Here is a 14,135-nt window from a genome sequence, read left to right as displayed (position 1 = left end):
AGTTTAATTGGTTCCATCACTTTACTCTTAACCTGAAAAGCTCGTATCCCGATACAAATTTTCCCATAAGAATGAATAGAAACTTCGGTAATTCGTTCTGGACACCCAAAAAGTGTTTCTTAAAAAAAAAAAAATAACGCCAATATTCACTAATATTATTTACTTTTAACGTTATATTGAAATCGTATCATATAAAAACATATAAACATATAAAAAATAAATCTTTAAATGGTACCTTACCTTTAAGAAGTCTCGCTGCGTGCATGATGGAGACGACGTCCGTAGAAGCGGGAGGAGGGAGAGTTATTGTTTGGAAGGAGAATTTCCATCAGGCTACTTTGTTGGCGGCATGGTGATAGGAATACGTACAGTATTTAAAGTTCAGTAATTCCACACTGTTAGGCGACGGCGGATGTGTATGTGCTGCACGAGGCGCAGCGAGAGCACGTGGCGATACGTAAAAACTAACCTGCCTGCGATTTTCCGTGCAACGCTCGTATCCTAAAAAATTTCTCGTAACTAGAGGCAACATTTGTTATGAACTGCGATTCGTAACCTGAATTATACGTATGCCGGGGCGCTCGTAACCCGAGGTTCCACTGTACAACCAAATGAATATTTAATAAATGTAAGAAAAAATTAGGTGAAAGTTAAAAGGTTTTATTGCAGCCGAGTTATGAACTTATTATGAAATTATGATAATGAATTTATGAAATGGGAACAGAGACACATACATTTCTGTAAATCTGAATAGAACATAAAACACTGTAAGTGACAAGTTGTTCTCCAGAGAGAAAATAAATAAAGCAGAAAGATTTCACTGGATTCTGTGCTTCAGTCTCATTTGTTCTGCTAAAATCTGTTTACTTTTGCCACTGCATCATTCACTGCTCATAGAATCTCCACTTAACACTTAACAAGTGCCTCAACACTTCATGATGGAAATTAATCCACTTTGTCCAAGTCAATCCTCCTGCCTTTGAGACATAAGAGAACAGAACCAGGAGGAAACCCACACTGACACAAAGGTTTAAAACACAGTAAAACAGAGATCTGATTAAAATACCCAAGTGATCAATCCAGAAAAAACACAGCTCAGCTCTTAGGATATTTCTACCAAACTGGAAGAGTTCACAAATACTGAGTGCTCCATGTGCGTTTTATGAGAACAAACAGGAAATTAATGTAATAAAGGAAAAAGAGATTCAGAATGTTGGAAATGGCGCCCTCTGGTGGTTTATAGGTAAGATGTTACAGTGTTCATAAACACGATAAAGCAAAAATATCTGCAAGAATTACAGTTAATTTTTTTTATACATTTTATACGAAATTATACATTTTCTTTCTCAGTGAGCACAAAGTGGGGCAGAATGTTAGATAATAGGAGCGACACAAAGACAGATAGAGAGAGAATAAAAGAGGGAGACACAAACACAGGATTAGTGTTGGAAGGAGAGACATGGCTATTAGATGATAGACAGAAAGCGAAACTTGAACATATTGAAGAGATTCACATATTGATACAAGAAAGGACAACGATAGTGAGACACCAGGGAAAAGAATGACAGAGTGTATAAGAAAACAATAGTGGACAGGAGAGTCAAAAAGGAGAGAGTTCCGTCTCCATTGAAAATAGGAGTGTATGTGGATCACAGTGCAGGAACTTTGTCCTTCTACAGCGTCTCTGACAGGAGAGACAAAAAATAATTAAAAAAGAGAGAGGCGATGATCCGAGAGATATAAGATAAAGAAAGCTACAAAATGATAGGAGATTTAAAAAATTACCAGAGAGTAAAAAAGTAAAAGTTGACAGATTTTCCAAACTGTGGCAAGAAAGCTCCGGAATAGAAATCCTTCATCTACACCACCCTGGAATTTTGAACAGTAAGTTGGCAAGAGTCGTGGATATAAAAGAGGTAAAAAAAAACTGCATAAAAATTCACTACACAAATTAACAAAATACATAATGGCAACGTGAGCAGTAAAGAACATTTGCAGTTCAGGATAAAGGATGCTAAAGCATGGCAGCAGAGAATCAGGGGTTTAACAAGGCCTCCTTAACAAAGCCTCCTTAGTATGTATAAACAATCACATACTCATGCATTTTCCAGCACTCATAACACAACATGCTTGAAGGAAAGACTGACACTTGGAGTCCACCCCTGCCTTTGCATTCAGTTGCTGTAACAAATACAGTTGAATTGACTTGTACATCAGACTGAGAATTATTATGATGGCCCCTGTAACCAGTCACTTCACAATTAGTAAAACAAACTAACAAAAACCCAAGAAATCTCACATTAACAAACACAAACAGCCAACAAAACAAAAACAGTACAAAACAGCAGCTTCCCCAGACTAACAACAAAAGCAGGTATAACTTTAAAATATAAATTGAATTGACACACCCACGTTAGGACGCCATTTGTTTTGTTTTATCTATTTAAACAATACACATGGAAGGACAGGAGCACGTCCGTAACCGTGACTCATGGCACCATACCACCTAGCCCCAAAAGTTTAAACATCTCTCCCTGCCCACTGAAAGGACAATCAATGAACAAATTCACAAAGCAGAAGCTCATTCAACCTGCAACATATTAAAATGATATTTAATAGAACATAATATAAACCTGAGCAACTGTCAGAGCAGCTGTCCCAGAACATTCATCCCAAAACAGAAAAAAGTAAAAGCATCTGAGCAAAACCTCTAATCACATTTCAGTCATACAGTGTATAACATATTCTTATTCAACTGATTACCAAAGTACATAAAAATACAAAACAGACATTAATAAAAGCATCGGAGTAAACCTCAAAGGTTCAAAATTCAAGCGTATATATAGCATTTTGTATTATTTTGGCAAATCAACATTAAGAATACATTAAAACTGCATCTGAATAAACCTAAACACTTGGTAAAGTACAGTATGATATGTAACAGTGTATGAGAAAAAATAGTTAGCTTGTACCAGTACAGCCAGATAAAAACAAAAAAACCCTCAAAACTTCAGTATTCCTGAGGTGAGGGAAGACATGCAGGTAGTTGGTGTGAAAGAGGCAGATGTAGAGGACAGGGTGTTATGGAGACGGATGATCCGCTTTGGCGCCCCTTAATGGGAGCAGCCGAAAGAAAAAGAAGAAGATTCCTAAAATTAACCAGTTCAATTGGATTCCCATAAAACCTAGACTATGAACACTAGCTTTAATGACCCTATTCAGGCATCTGTTGGTACTTCGGTATTTTATATGTACATTCAAGAATCTTAAAAAGTACCTGCTCATCCAGCTTGTCCAAAAGTGTCTTCATTTCTGGACCCAATGAATCTATCCTTTTTTCTGTAGAGTTTCAGGAGAGGTGCTGTATATTTATCATGTGATTTACTGAACTTTTTTAGGAGGTCTATGTTACAGATCCTGAAAAACTCCATGCAGATCTACAGTATTTAGAAAAAAAAAAAAAAACCCAAATATAAATAATCAGAACATATTCCAATATAAATATATAAAAAGTTCGGAATTTCCAATAATAAAAAAAAGACAGTACCCAAAGATATATTCCCAGTGTGGCAAATGCTAGCAAACGTCACGTTGAACTCTCATTGCATTACTTGTGGATTTTTTTTCCAATAAACCAATGTCTCATTTGAATTCGCTATTTGCTTCAAATACAAGCATTCAAAACTCAAAATGAGGTACAAAGCTAACATGACCGCGCGGAATCAGTAACAAGCAGCTAAATTTAAATAGATAGTTATATTGGGGCACCCACATCAAAGCTTACACGTCATATATTATGACGTTAAATTAGATGATAATTAAAAAATTATTAATACATAACTTACATATGATTCGGCTGCTTTGAACCGGCACGCTTCTTCACAACAACAATACACTGGTAAAAGAGATTAGAGAGTTAGCCTGGTAGCACATCACATATTAAATGAAAAATATAAGTTATTTGATTATGAAAATGATTGACACTTACCTGTGACTCAGCAGAAACAAGTGGATTAATATGGCGCGATGCCGCCCTTTCAGGAACCCCCGCAGTTGAAGTCTCAAATTGCCATGCGCTCCGCGTTAATAATGTGCACGCGCCAACAAGAAACGCACGCTTTAATGCAAAACATTTACATTTTAATGTAAGTTCAACAAAACATTTTTAGTATTGTACAGTTTTCAACATTGAAGCAACACATTTGTTGAATAAACTAAGTATTATTTCTGAGCATTTCAAATAAAAATATTTGAGTTCAGTTTACTTTTTTAATTTTATTTAGATAACTTTTAGTAAGTAGGCTTTTTTACAGTGAAATATTGTTCTGTTCTGGATGTATTACAGTTTATTAGTTATTTAATAAGATTCTGCTTAATATGAAACAAACAGATTTACAATTGTAAGTCTTGAGATATCATTTGATTACTTTTTACATTTCATTTGTTTCTTGATTCATTGTTTTACATTTCATTTTAAATTATTATAACATTGCTGATGATTAAAATATTAGATTGTTTTTTGTGCAGCTGGATTGTGTACTGTTAAGACAGATGTTTGAGCAACAATGTGGCGAAGTGCAGGAATTTTACATCAAACACTACACACTTTATTCTGGATCACACAATTTTACACTAGATTCGTAATGCAAGGAAAACCCGAATCCAGCAAATAGAGGCTGAGTGAATGTGGTTTGGACTCTGTGGAGGAGCTTCATGGTGTCAGAGACGCTGTAGAAGGACAGAGTTCCTGCACTGTGATCCACATACACTCCTATTTTGGATGGTGATGGAACCCTGAGATCAGTCTTAATGTTGTTGTGAAAGAAACAGAGAGAAGAAGAACACCACAGACTCCAGGACTGATTGTTGCATCCAAATTCACACTCATCACCCCGTCCTTTCCTTCCAGGAGTCAAATCTCTCTGGATGATCAGAGTACTGCTGCTTTCTTCCACTGTAACTCACTGCTCTGTTCTTCTCAGACAGAATGAGTTTACGATGTGCCGTGTTGGGATCCAGAGTCAGATAACAGAAATCTAAAATAGAGTAAAAACAAGCTGAACACTGTTTGTGTGTGTGTGTGTGTGTGTGTGTGTGTGTGTGTGTGTGTGACGTACATTTCAAAAACTTATCTCTTCTCTGTGGCTCTGCGAAAGAAAATGTAACTGTGGAGGCAGAAATAAAATGATCAAATGATAAACCACATAAAATCAGAGATTTATATCAATCATCAGAAACGTGTGTAGGTCACGTGTCAGACTTCAGACTTGAAGCACCAGAGGGCAGAGTTTCTCAGCTCAAACGCAAACTCCTTCACATCAGCAGTTCATTATCAAGACTGGAATCAGGTGAGTGTTAAAAACTCTAAACTGTGCAGAACTTTGATGCTCAGGAATGAAGACTGACCCCTCGACATCACTCTGTCACAGAGCGAGTAAAGACCTCCATCATTGTGTTTCTCCAACAGGAACAGCTCCTCTTACCTTGTGCAGGAATTTTGTTGAATTCCTCCTCACAGAATTCCTCAAGTTTCTTCTTCAGATCTGAGAAATATTTCCTCATTCCATCTGAGAAGTGATGTTGATGGACAGTGATGCTGGACATGTGAAAATCTGGTCTTTTTATTAGAGGAGGTTGATGTCCAGCAGAGACACAGAGAGACTGGAAACTCTACAGAAAGAGAGGAACGAATGATCTCAGAGTAAAGACACACTTGTGATGCCAGACAGGGACATTTATTGTTCCCTTAATGAGAGGTGTTTTAGAGAGTGTGTGAGGAACAGCTCGTTCTCTAGATCAGACATGTGTGTTACCTGGAGGAAATGGATGTGATCGTGTGTGTGTGAAAGCTGCTCCAGCTCAGTGACTCTCCTCTGAAGATCAGTGATCTCCTGCTCCAGTTCCTCCAGGAGTCGTTCAGGTCGACTCAGTTCAGCCTCCTCCTGAGCTCTGATCATCTCCTTCACCTCCGAACGCCTTTTCTCCATGAAGCTGATCATCTTAGTAAAGATCTTCTCACTGTCCTCCACTGCTGTCTGTGCATTGAGCTGTTGGACACACACACACACACACACACACACACACACACACACACAGACACACACACACATACACACACACACACACACACACATCTATCATTCCCTCTGTCACTGGGACTCTAAATGACTCCATGTTGTCCATGTTGTGTGTGTTTCTAGGAGCAGCTCCGTCTCTGCTCACTGCTCACCTTTATAGTGTTCACAGCCTGTTTCAGTTCCTGCACCTTCTTCTGCTTCTCCTGGATTCTCTGCTGGGATTTCATCTGCTGCTTCTTTAACTCACTCTAATTTAGAAATGAGTTAAGTTCAGCTGTTAATGAAGTACATGTATCTTTTATATCTTCTACATCACATCAAGTTTTCTTTTGTTCTTTATTGCGCTTTTGTACTGCATTGATGTTGGTAATTTATCAGAGGCTGGTGTATTTTACAATTTTTTTTTTTTCCTCAGAAACAATGTCTAGATTTTGAAATATGATAATCCATGTTGGCATTAGCAAGATTGGCATGTGGCCGTGCCCCTGCACTTATCTCTCTGTTAAACACTCCAATTTAACCTTATTGCATTATTCCCCAATACTGAACAATGACCAGAGAATCTCTTTATGTAAATCAGAAAATCAAGGTCATTAAGGTAACAGTAGCATTAGACCATCCTTGTTTTATATTTAAGTAGAATGCCCCATAATCAAGTGGAAAGCAGAAGAGTGAGCATATTATAATAGCTTTGGTTATTTTCTCATTTCCTCTGTCTCTGTCAGAGGTGGAAGCTCTAGCAGTCTGCCATAGAGATGTATATGTATTGCTGCGTTTGCTAGTGTATGTGTGTTTCACCTGCCCTTTCACAGTTTGGTGTTGGTGTAAATGTTCACTAACTGGTCTGACCAGATTCCAACTATTAAAAGAAAAATGTTTAACTCTGTTAACATAATTTAATGTAGTAAAGTTTTCTCGTTCTCACCTGTTTCTCAGTTCGTTCTCCTGAGGCTGTGACAGTGTCGTGTCCTTTATGTTTATCCATCATACACATATAACAGATGCAGGTTTGATCAGTTCTGCAGAAGATCTCAATCAGCTTGTTATGTTCAGAGCAGATCTTCTCTTGTAGTTTTGCAGACGCTTCAGTTAATGTGTGTTTTTTCAAAGCAGGAACTTCTAGATGTGGTTTCAGATGAATTTCACAGTAGGAAGCCACACACACCAAACACAACTTTATGGCTTTGTGTTTTCTCCCGGTGCAGAAATCACACTCCACATCTCCAGGTCCGGCATAACAGTGATCAGGAGAAGCAGCTTGGACTTCAGTCTTCTTCTTCAGTTTCTCCACCACTTCAGCCAGCATGTTGTTTCTGCGTAGAACAGGCCTTGGAGTGAAAGTGTCTCTGCACTGAGGACAGCTGTAGAGGCCCTTTTGATCCTCCTGATCCCAGCAGCCATTAATACACACCTTACAGAAACTGTGACCACACGGGACAGTCACCGGATCCTTCAGGAGATCCAGACACACTGGACAGATGAACTGATCTTCTGAAAGCTGATCTACTGAAATACTGGCCTCTGCCATTTTCCTGCATTTACACACTGAGAGATATAGATCAGTTTCGTTTCTCTGAACGAAACTGGTCTATTTCCTGGTTCAGTGTGTGTGTTAGAGAGAGAAGTAGGAGAACCAGAAACACAGGTAAGTTACGAAAACTCACCTGTTAACCATTTCATCTCCAATCACTTCATAATTATAACCCATGTATCTACAATTACTGGGATTCATTTCTAGAAGTACAAAGTTAAAATTTTTTTATCCTTTTGCCTTCTGACACGTCAAACACAACTTTCAGCCTCATTGATCAATTAAAATTGTTACAATTCTACAGTTTGACATCTTTATAAAAAAAGAACCCTGAAAATGTTGGAAAATGTAAAGTTACAGCGTTATTTCTGACTGTTTCAAAACACTTACATTGGAGACTCCTTCCATAAATGTCACCATATCAGTGACTGAACACTTTTTATAATCTGCTTATGTGGAACATCTAAAGTCCCTGTGAATGAGCTGTTACTATAGAAACAATAAGGTATTAGAGTGAAAGCATTAATATAAACCTGCACTACAGTCAGAGCTGCTGTTACAGAAAATTAATCAACAGTGAAAACAGTGAAAGTGTGTATGTACTGATTACTGAAAGAGAAATGACTCAAATTTGGAGAAAATGGAGGTGGACAGACAAAAACAATGAACATTTTTAGAGAAATATTAAGATTCACTGATTTGATTAACTGTTAGGTTCACTGCTTCTTTGGTGCGCTACCCATTTCATGTAGTCAATTTAAAACACACCTGCAGCAGCATCTTAGGTTTAGTCCTAAGTTTATCTCAGAAATATCTCAGAAATCATTACTTTTTTAAAATTTTGCCTCAGAAATATTTTTTTGTAACCTCATATATTAATACTTTTATTTGGTACCATAGAAATCATTAGTTTTTTATTTTACCTCAGGAATATATTTTTTGTAACCTTAGAGATCAATATTTTTTTGTTACCTCAGAGATCATTACTTTTTTTTTGGTACCATAGAAATCATTACTTTTTTTAACATTTTATCTCAGAAATTTATTTGTTTGTTACCTCAGCAATCATTACTTTTGGGGTACCACAGAAATTATTACTTTTTGTAATGTGGTGGTTTTCTCTATATATATATGTAGATATATGAATATTATTTGAATATATTATTCTATAATACAGTAGAATGCAGTGCCAAAAGATATTGTGAGATGCAACATTTTATATGCATGAAAGTGTTAATCTACTGACTTCATGACATTTAGAGAATCATTTCACTGCTTTGGGTGACAGTTTAACTGACTGAAACTCCAGCATGTAGAGTTTGACTGAATGTGGTATGGAGTTTGTGTATGAGTATAGAAATATTCTTAATCATTATCCACACATGCAATATATTAGAACATATCACATAGATTAAAATATCTAAAATATTCATTTTTTATACAATTATATTAAGAATAACACTTTGGGTGTAAATGAGTGATTATACACTTCGTCTCTGGAGGAAACTTTATTCTCCTTTGCTGTTCACTTTTATTCTACAAATCTGAACTGTAACATTTTAATAAAAAACTCCTCCAAACTCAGATAATTCTGGATTTATCAGTTTCTATCTGCCTGCCAATTATCAATATACAACTTTGAAACAGTGAATGTTTATTTTACATCTTTAATCTCATTTATTTTAAAGTTTCCATTATATTTATATATAGGGTGGTATTAACAGGAAAAATATATTGTGTTCTGTATTAATTACTGTTTATTAGTATTTAAATGATGGCGTCATTACTATAAAATGCAGAGTTCATGAGATTTTATTTGATCATTTTCTTTTACATTTTATTCATTTCTTGTCTGAAAGTTGATTTCTAACATTTTATTTTTAATTATTATTAAATAAATAATAGTTTTTTAATGGATAAAATAGAAATGTTTTTGTGCAGCTGAACTGTGTGCTAGTAAAACAGATGTTTCAGCAACAAAAACAAACACTACACACTTTATTCTGGATCACAAAATCTCACAGTAGAAGAGTAAAGTCCAAATCCAGCATATAGAGGCTGAGTGAATGTGGTTTGGACTCTGTGGAGGAGCTTCATGGTGTCAGAGACGCTGTAGAAGGACAGAGTTCCTGCACTGTGATTCACATACAGTCCAATTCTGGATGGTGATGGAACTCTGAGATCAGTCTTAATGTTGTTGTGAAAGAAACAGAGAGAGGAAGAACAACACCACAGACTCCAGGACCGATTGTTGCGTCCAAACCTACACTCATCACCCCGTCCTTTCCTTCTGATGTCTTTATATGAAACTGAAATATCCACACCCACACCCCTCCACTCCATCTCCCAGTAACAGCGTCCACACACACTCTGCTCACACAACAACTGAGGCCAGGAGTCAAATCTCTCTGGATGATCAGAGTTCTGCTGCTCTCGCTCACTGTATCTCACTGCTCTGTTCTTCTCAGACAGAATGAGTTTATGATGTGCCGTGTTGGGATCCAGAGTCAGATAACAGGAATCTAAAATGAAAGATCAAAACAAGCTGAACAATGTGAACAGTGTGTGTGTGTGTGTGTGTGTGTGTGTGTGTGTGTGTGTGTGTGTGTGAGAGAGAGACGTACATTTCAGAAACTCATGTCTGCTCTGTGGCTCTGAGAGAAAAGACTGAACTGTGGAGACAGAAATAAAATTATCAGATGATAAAACACAAAAAATCTGATATTTATATCAATCATCAGAAACGTGTGTAGATGAGAAACGTGTGTAGGTCACGTGTCAGACTTCAGTCTTGAAGCACCAGAGGGCAGAGTTTCTCAGCTCGAACACAAACTCCTTCACATCAGCAGTTCATCATCAAGACTGGAATCAGGTGAGTGTTAAAAACTCTAAACTGTGCAGAACTTTGATGCTCAGGAATGAAGACTGACCCCTCGACATCACTCTGTCACAGAGCGAGTAAAGACCTCCATCATTGTGTTTCTCCAGCAGGAACAGCTCCTCTTACCTTGTGCAGGGATTTTGTTGAATTCCTCCTCACAGAATTCCTCAAGTTTCTTCTTTAGATCTGAGAAATATTTCCTCATTCCATGTGATAAGTGATGTTGATGGACAGTGATGTTGGATGTGTAAAAATCTTGTCTTTCCCCTGGAGGAGACTGACGTCCAGCAGAGACACAGAGAGACTGGAAACTCTACAGAAAGAGAGGAACGAATGATCATAGAGTACAGACACACTTGTGATGCCAGACAGGGACATTTATTGTTCCCTTAATGAGTGGTGCTTTAGAGACTGTGTGTGAGGAACAGCTGGTTCTGTAGAGCAGACAGTGTGTGTTACCTGGAGAAAATGGATGTGATCATGTGTGTGTGAAAGCTGCTCCAGCTCAGTGACTCTCCTCTGAAGATCAGTGATCTCCTGCTCCAGTTCCTCCAGGAGTCGTTCAGGTCGACTCAGTTCAGCCTCCTCCTGAGCTCTGATCATCTCCTTCACCTCCGAGCGCATTTTCTCCATGGAGCTGATCATCTCAGTAAAGATCTTCTCACTGTCCTCCACTGCTGTCTGTGCACTGAGCTGTTAGAACACACACACACACACACACACACACACACACACACACACACACACACACACACACACACACACACACACACACACATCTATCATTCCCTCTGTCACTGGGACTCCAAATGGCTCCATGTTGTGTGTGTTTCTAGGAGCAGCTCCATCTCTGCTCACTGCTCACCTTTATAGTGTTCACAGCCTGTTTCAGCTCCTGCACCTTCTTCTGCTTCTCCTGGATTCTCTGCTGGGATTTCATCTGCTGCTTCTTTAACTCACTCTAAGGAGAAATCATTACTATTAAAGTTCACTCAAGTTTTCTCTCATGTGGACGAGTTTCAGGTGTAAAATGGACGTTGGCTGATTAAATGTTCACTCCTCTGATCTGATTATGAAGAACACTGAGTAAAAATAAATTTACTTCAAATGAGACCAGAAAATATGAAGTTAAATGCTATAACTGACCAAAGCTGCTGAATCTCAATGAGACATATCATTAGGACGAGTTCTCACCTGTTTCTCAGCTCTTCCTGCTGTAACTGATACAGCGTCATGGCCTTTATGTTTATCCAACATGCACAAAGAGCAAATGGATATTTGATCCGTTCTGCAGTAGATCTTCAGTACTTCATCATGTTTAGAACAGATCTTCTCTTGTAGCTTTGCTGAGGCTTCAGTTAATGTGTGTTTTTTCAAAGCAGGAACGTCTAGATGAGGTTTCAGATGAATTTCACAAAAAGAAGCCACACACACCAGACAGGACTTGACGGCTTTGTGTTTTCTCACAGTGCAGAAATCACACTCCACATCTCCAGGTCCGGCGTAACAGTGGTCAGGAGAAGCAGCTTGGACTTCAGTCTTCTTCTTCAGTTTCTCCACCACTTCAGCCAGCATGTTGTTTCTGCGTAGAACAGGCCTTGGAGTGAAAGTGTCTCTGCACTGAGGACAGCTGTAGACACCCTTCTGTTCCTCCTGATCCCAGTGTTGATTAATACACACCTTACAGAAACTGTGACCACATGGGACAGTCACCGGATCCTTCAGGAGATCCAGACACACTGGACAGATGAACTGATCCTGATCTACTGAAATACTGGCCTCTGCCATTTTGCCCACATTCACAGAGATAGAAAAAAGATAAAGAGACACAGAGGAAGCCTCAATGTGAGTTCAGTGTTTTATCTGAATGAACTTTGAGCTTCTGTGTTCAATGTGAATGCGAGAGTAGGTGGAGCTTGAAAGGATGAAGATGAAGATAAACTCCATGACTATTAGTTATTCAGAATAATATGCTGTAATGTCATTAATCATTACAGCTCCTATTGGGACATTCTGTAAATAAATGATTTATTGCATAAGTGAGATTCTCCAGTCAGATCATGGACCACTGTCCAGTCTTTATACACACTTCCTCATTCTCTCCTTACATTCATTACATAGACACCCTTATCCAGAGAGACTTACAATGACCTCATTTGTACAGCTGCTGGGGTGATGGTTAAGGTTCTTGCTCAAGGAACCCAGCAGTGGCAGCTTGATGCTGGTGAGATTAGAATACATTTGAATCTCCTGTAGAACATGCATTGCCTGAGTGGAAACTTCGAGCTGGGACTAAGTGTCCTAGTCAACTCTGGAGATGATCAGGGCTCTCAAGTATTGCATCAAGGATAAAATTAAACTGACTTATCTGAAAGAAAAGCTCCTGCTTCAAACCTTAGCTCGGGTCTGGTCTGGTCACACAGAAAGCATTGTTGAATAAAGTGACTGAAGTACACTCGGTAGGAACACTGGTGCTCCTGACATCTCTCCCCAACATATCTCTAGCACTTGGAGGAGCGTTTCTGAAACACCAGGACATGGTTATGCATCAGATGGTCCAAATAAATGGTGGAAATAAGAGATACATAAATACAAGCAAACTCCAGTATTGGTAAGAATTGCTCATGGCAGCACAGTTTAATCCACCACCTTAGAATGAACCAGTGTAAGTAATTACTGAGGTAAGTATGAGGTATGGACATTAACACAAATATAAACACAACTCAATATATACATATTTTATACTATAGGATGAACACATTTATACAGACGTAACAAAAATTAACATCATAAACAATTCTGTCATAAAAAATAATCAACCTTTTAACAAAATCCCTTCATCGACTTTTCAATTATTAAATTATAATGTAAATATGTAGAAGATATCAAATGACTATCAGTCAGTGTAAATAAAGTAGAGATTCTGTCTGCAAACTGATGATCAGCGATCACCTTAGAAATGACTACAGAAGCCACATGGTGGAGGAAAGTGAGGTAGAAAAGCACAATGGATAATAGACTAATGTGGTCCAAGTGTTATTTGGAGGTTTTTAATAGTGAAGCACCACATTGTTGAAATCAACACAACCCAAGCGGCTTTTATCATCAACTCTGGATCTTCACAACAAGAGAATTTACAGTCTCATAACAAGCACCAACAATAACTCGGTGTCATTTGTTCTGCTGAAATATTTCCCTCATTCTGTCACTGCATCGTTCACTGCTCATAGAGTCTCCACTTAACGAGTGCCTCAACACTTCATGATGAGCCGTCAGTGATGTCTCCATTTTGTCTAATTCAATCCTCCTGCCTTTGAGAAGTAGAACACTGGTGGAACATAAAGAAACCCACGCTGAAATATTTAAAAGTTTTAAAACACAGTAGACCAGAGATCTGATTAAAAGTAAAGGTCTAGACAAAGGCAGAGGTGATTTAAGATCATAATCAGGAGATCAATCCAGATTAAACACAGCTCGGCTCTCAGATGAAAGAGCTCATAAGTACTGAGTGCTCCATGTGTGTTTTATTAGAACAAACATTAAAGGAGTGGATTAAATACTGAAGAGATTCAGCATGTGGTTAGGGCGCCATCTGGTGGTCCAGAGGTAAGATGTTACACTGTTTATAAACATGAATGAAGCGAAA

At 38.2% G+C, this 14,135-nt stretch overlaps 2 protein-coding genes across 3 annotated transcripts; both read right to left on the bottom strand.

Annotated features, from left to right (window-relative positions):
- Positions 1-644: 644 nt before the first annotated feature.
- Positions 645-12,338, bottom strand: LOC124401399 (tripartite motif-containing protein 16-like). The gene is made up of 9 exons (XM_046873692.1): positions 11,684-12,338; positions 11,355-11,450; positions 10,949-11,182; positions 10,616-10,802; positions 10,233-10,280; positions 9,885-10,130; positions 3,989-4,891; positions 3,846-3,895; positions 645-3,437 (listed from the first exon to the last, which is right to left on the bottom strand). Exons 1-7 carry the CDS (start codon positions 12,275-12,277, stop codon positions 4,608-4,610), a joined length of 1,689 nt encoding a protein of 562 aa, XP_046729648.1. The 5' UTR covers positions 12,278-12,338; the 3' UTR covers positions 645-3,437; positions 3,846-3,895; positions 3,989-4,607.
- On the bottom strand, positions 4,888-7,629 carry LOC124401417 (tripartite motif-containing protein 16-like). 2 transcript variants are annotated; one of them, XM_046873721.1, is made up of 6 exons: positions 7,003-7,629; positions 6,230-6,325; positions 5,814-6,047; positions 5,484-5,670; positions 5,118-5,165; positions 4,888-5,036 (listed from the first exon to the last, which is right to left on the bottom strand). In XM_046873721.1, exons 1-6 carry the CDS (start codon positions 7,603-7,605, stop codon positions 4,888-4,890), a joined length of 1,317 nt encoding a protein of 438 aa, XP_046729677.1. In that variant the 5' UTR covers positions 7,606-7,629. The 2 variants fall into 2 exon arrangements, with proteins under 2 accessions (XP_046729677.1, XP_046729676.1); XM_046873720.1 differs by having other exon boundaries at positions 4,888-5,165.
- Positions 12,339-14,135: the final 1,797 nt, after the last annotated feature.

The sequence above is a fragment of the Silurus meridionalis genome, chromosome 18, assembly GCF_014805685.1.
Source record: "Silurus meridionalis isolate SWU-2019-XX chromosome 18, ASM1480568v1, whole genome shotgun sequence".
NCBI classification, from domain to species: domain Eukaryota; kingdom Metazoa; phylum Chordata; class Actinopteri; order Siluriformes; family Siluridae; genus Silurus; species Silurus meridionalis.
The sequence above is the reverse complement of the archived record's forward strand: the minus strand, read 5'-3'. Positions and strand labels throughout refer to the sequence as shown.

Bases quoted from the DNA above. Each gene is read 5' to 3' on its own strand.
- LOC124401417 (XM_046873720.1), bottom strand. From the start codon at position 7,605: ATGGCAGAGGCCAGTATTTCAGTAGATCAGCTTTCAGAAGATCAGTTC. The intron at 6,326-7,002 runs GTGAGAACGAGA...TTTCTAAATTAG, and splicing joins GAGAACGAACTGAGAAACAG to AGTGAGTTAAAGAAGCAGCA. The intron at 6,048-6,229 runs GTGAGCAGTGAG...TGTGTCCAACAG, and splicing joins AGGCTGTGAACACTATAAAG to CTCAATGCACAGACAGCAGT.
- LOC124401399 (XM_046873692.1), bottom strand. From the start codon at position 12,277: ATGGCAGAGGCCAGTATTTCAGTAGATCAGGATCAGTTCATCTGTCCA. The intron at 10,281-10,615 runs GTAAGAGGAGCT...CTGTCTCCACAG, and splicing joins CAACAAAATCCCTGCACAAG to TTCAGTCTTTTCTCTCAGAG. The intron at 10,131-10,232 runs GTACGTCTCTCT...CTTTCATTTTAG, and splicing joins CAGACATGAGTTTCTGAAAT to ATTCCTGTTATCTGACTCTG.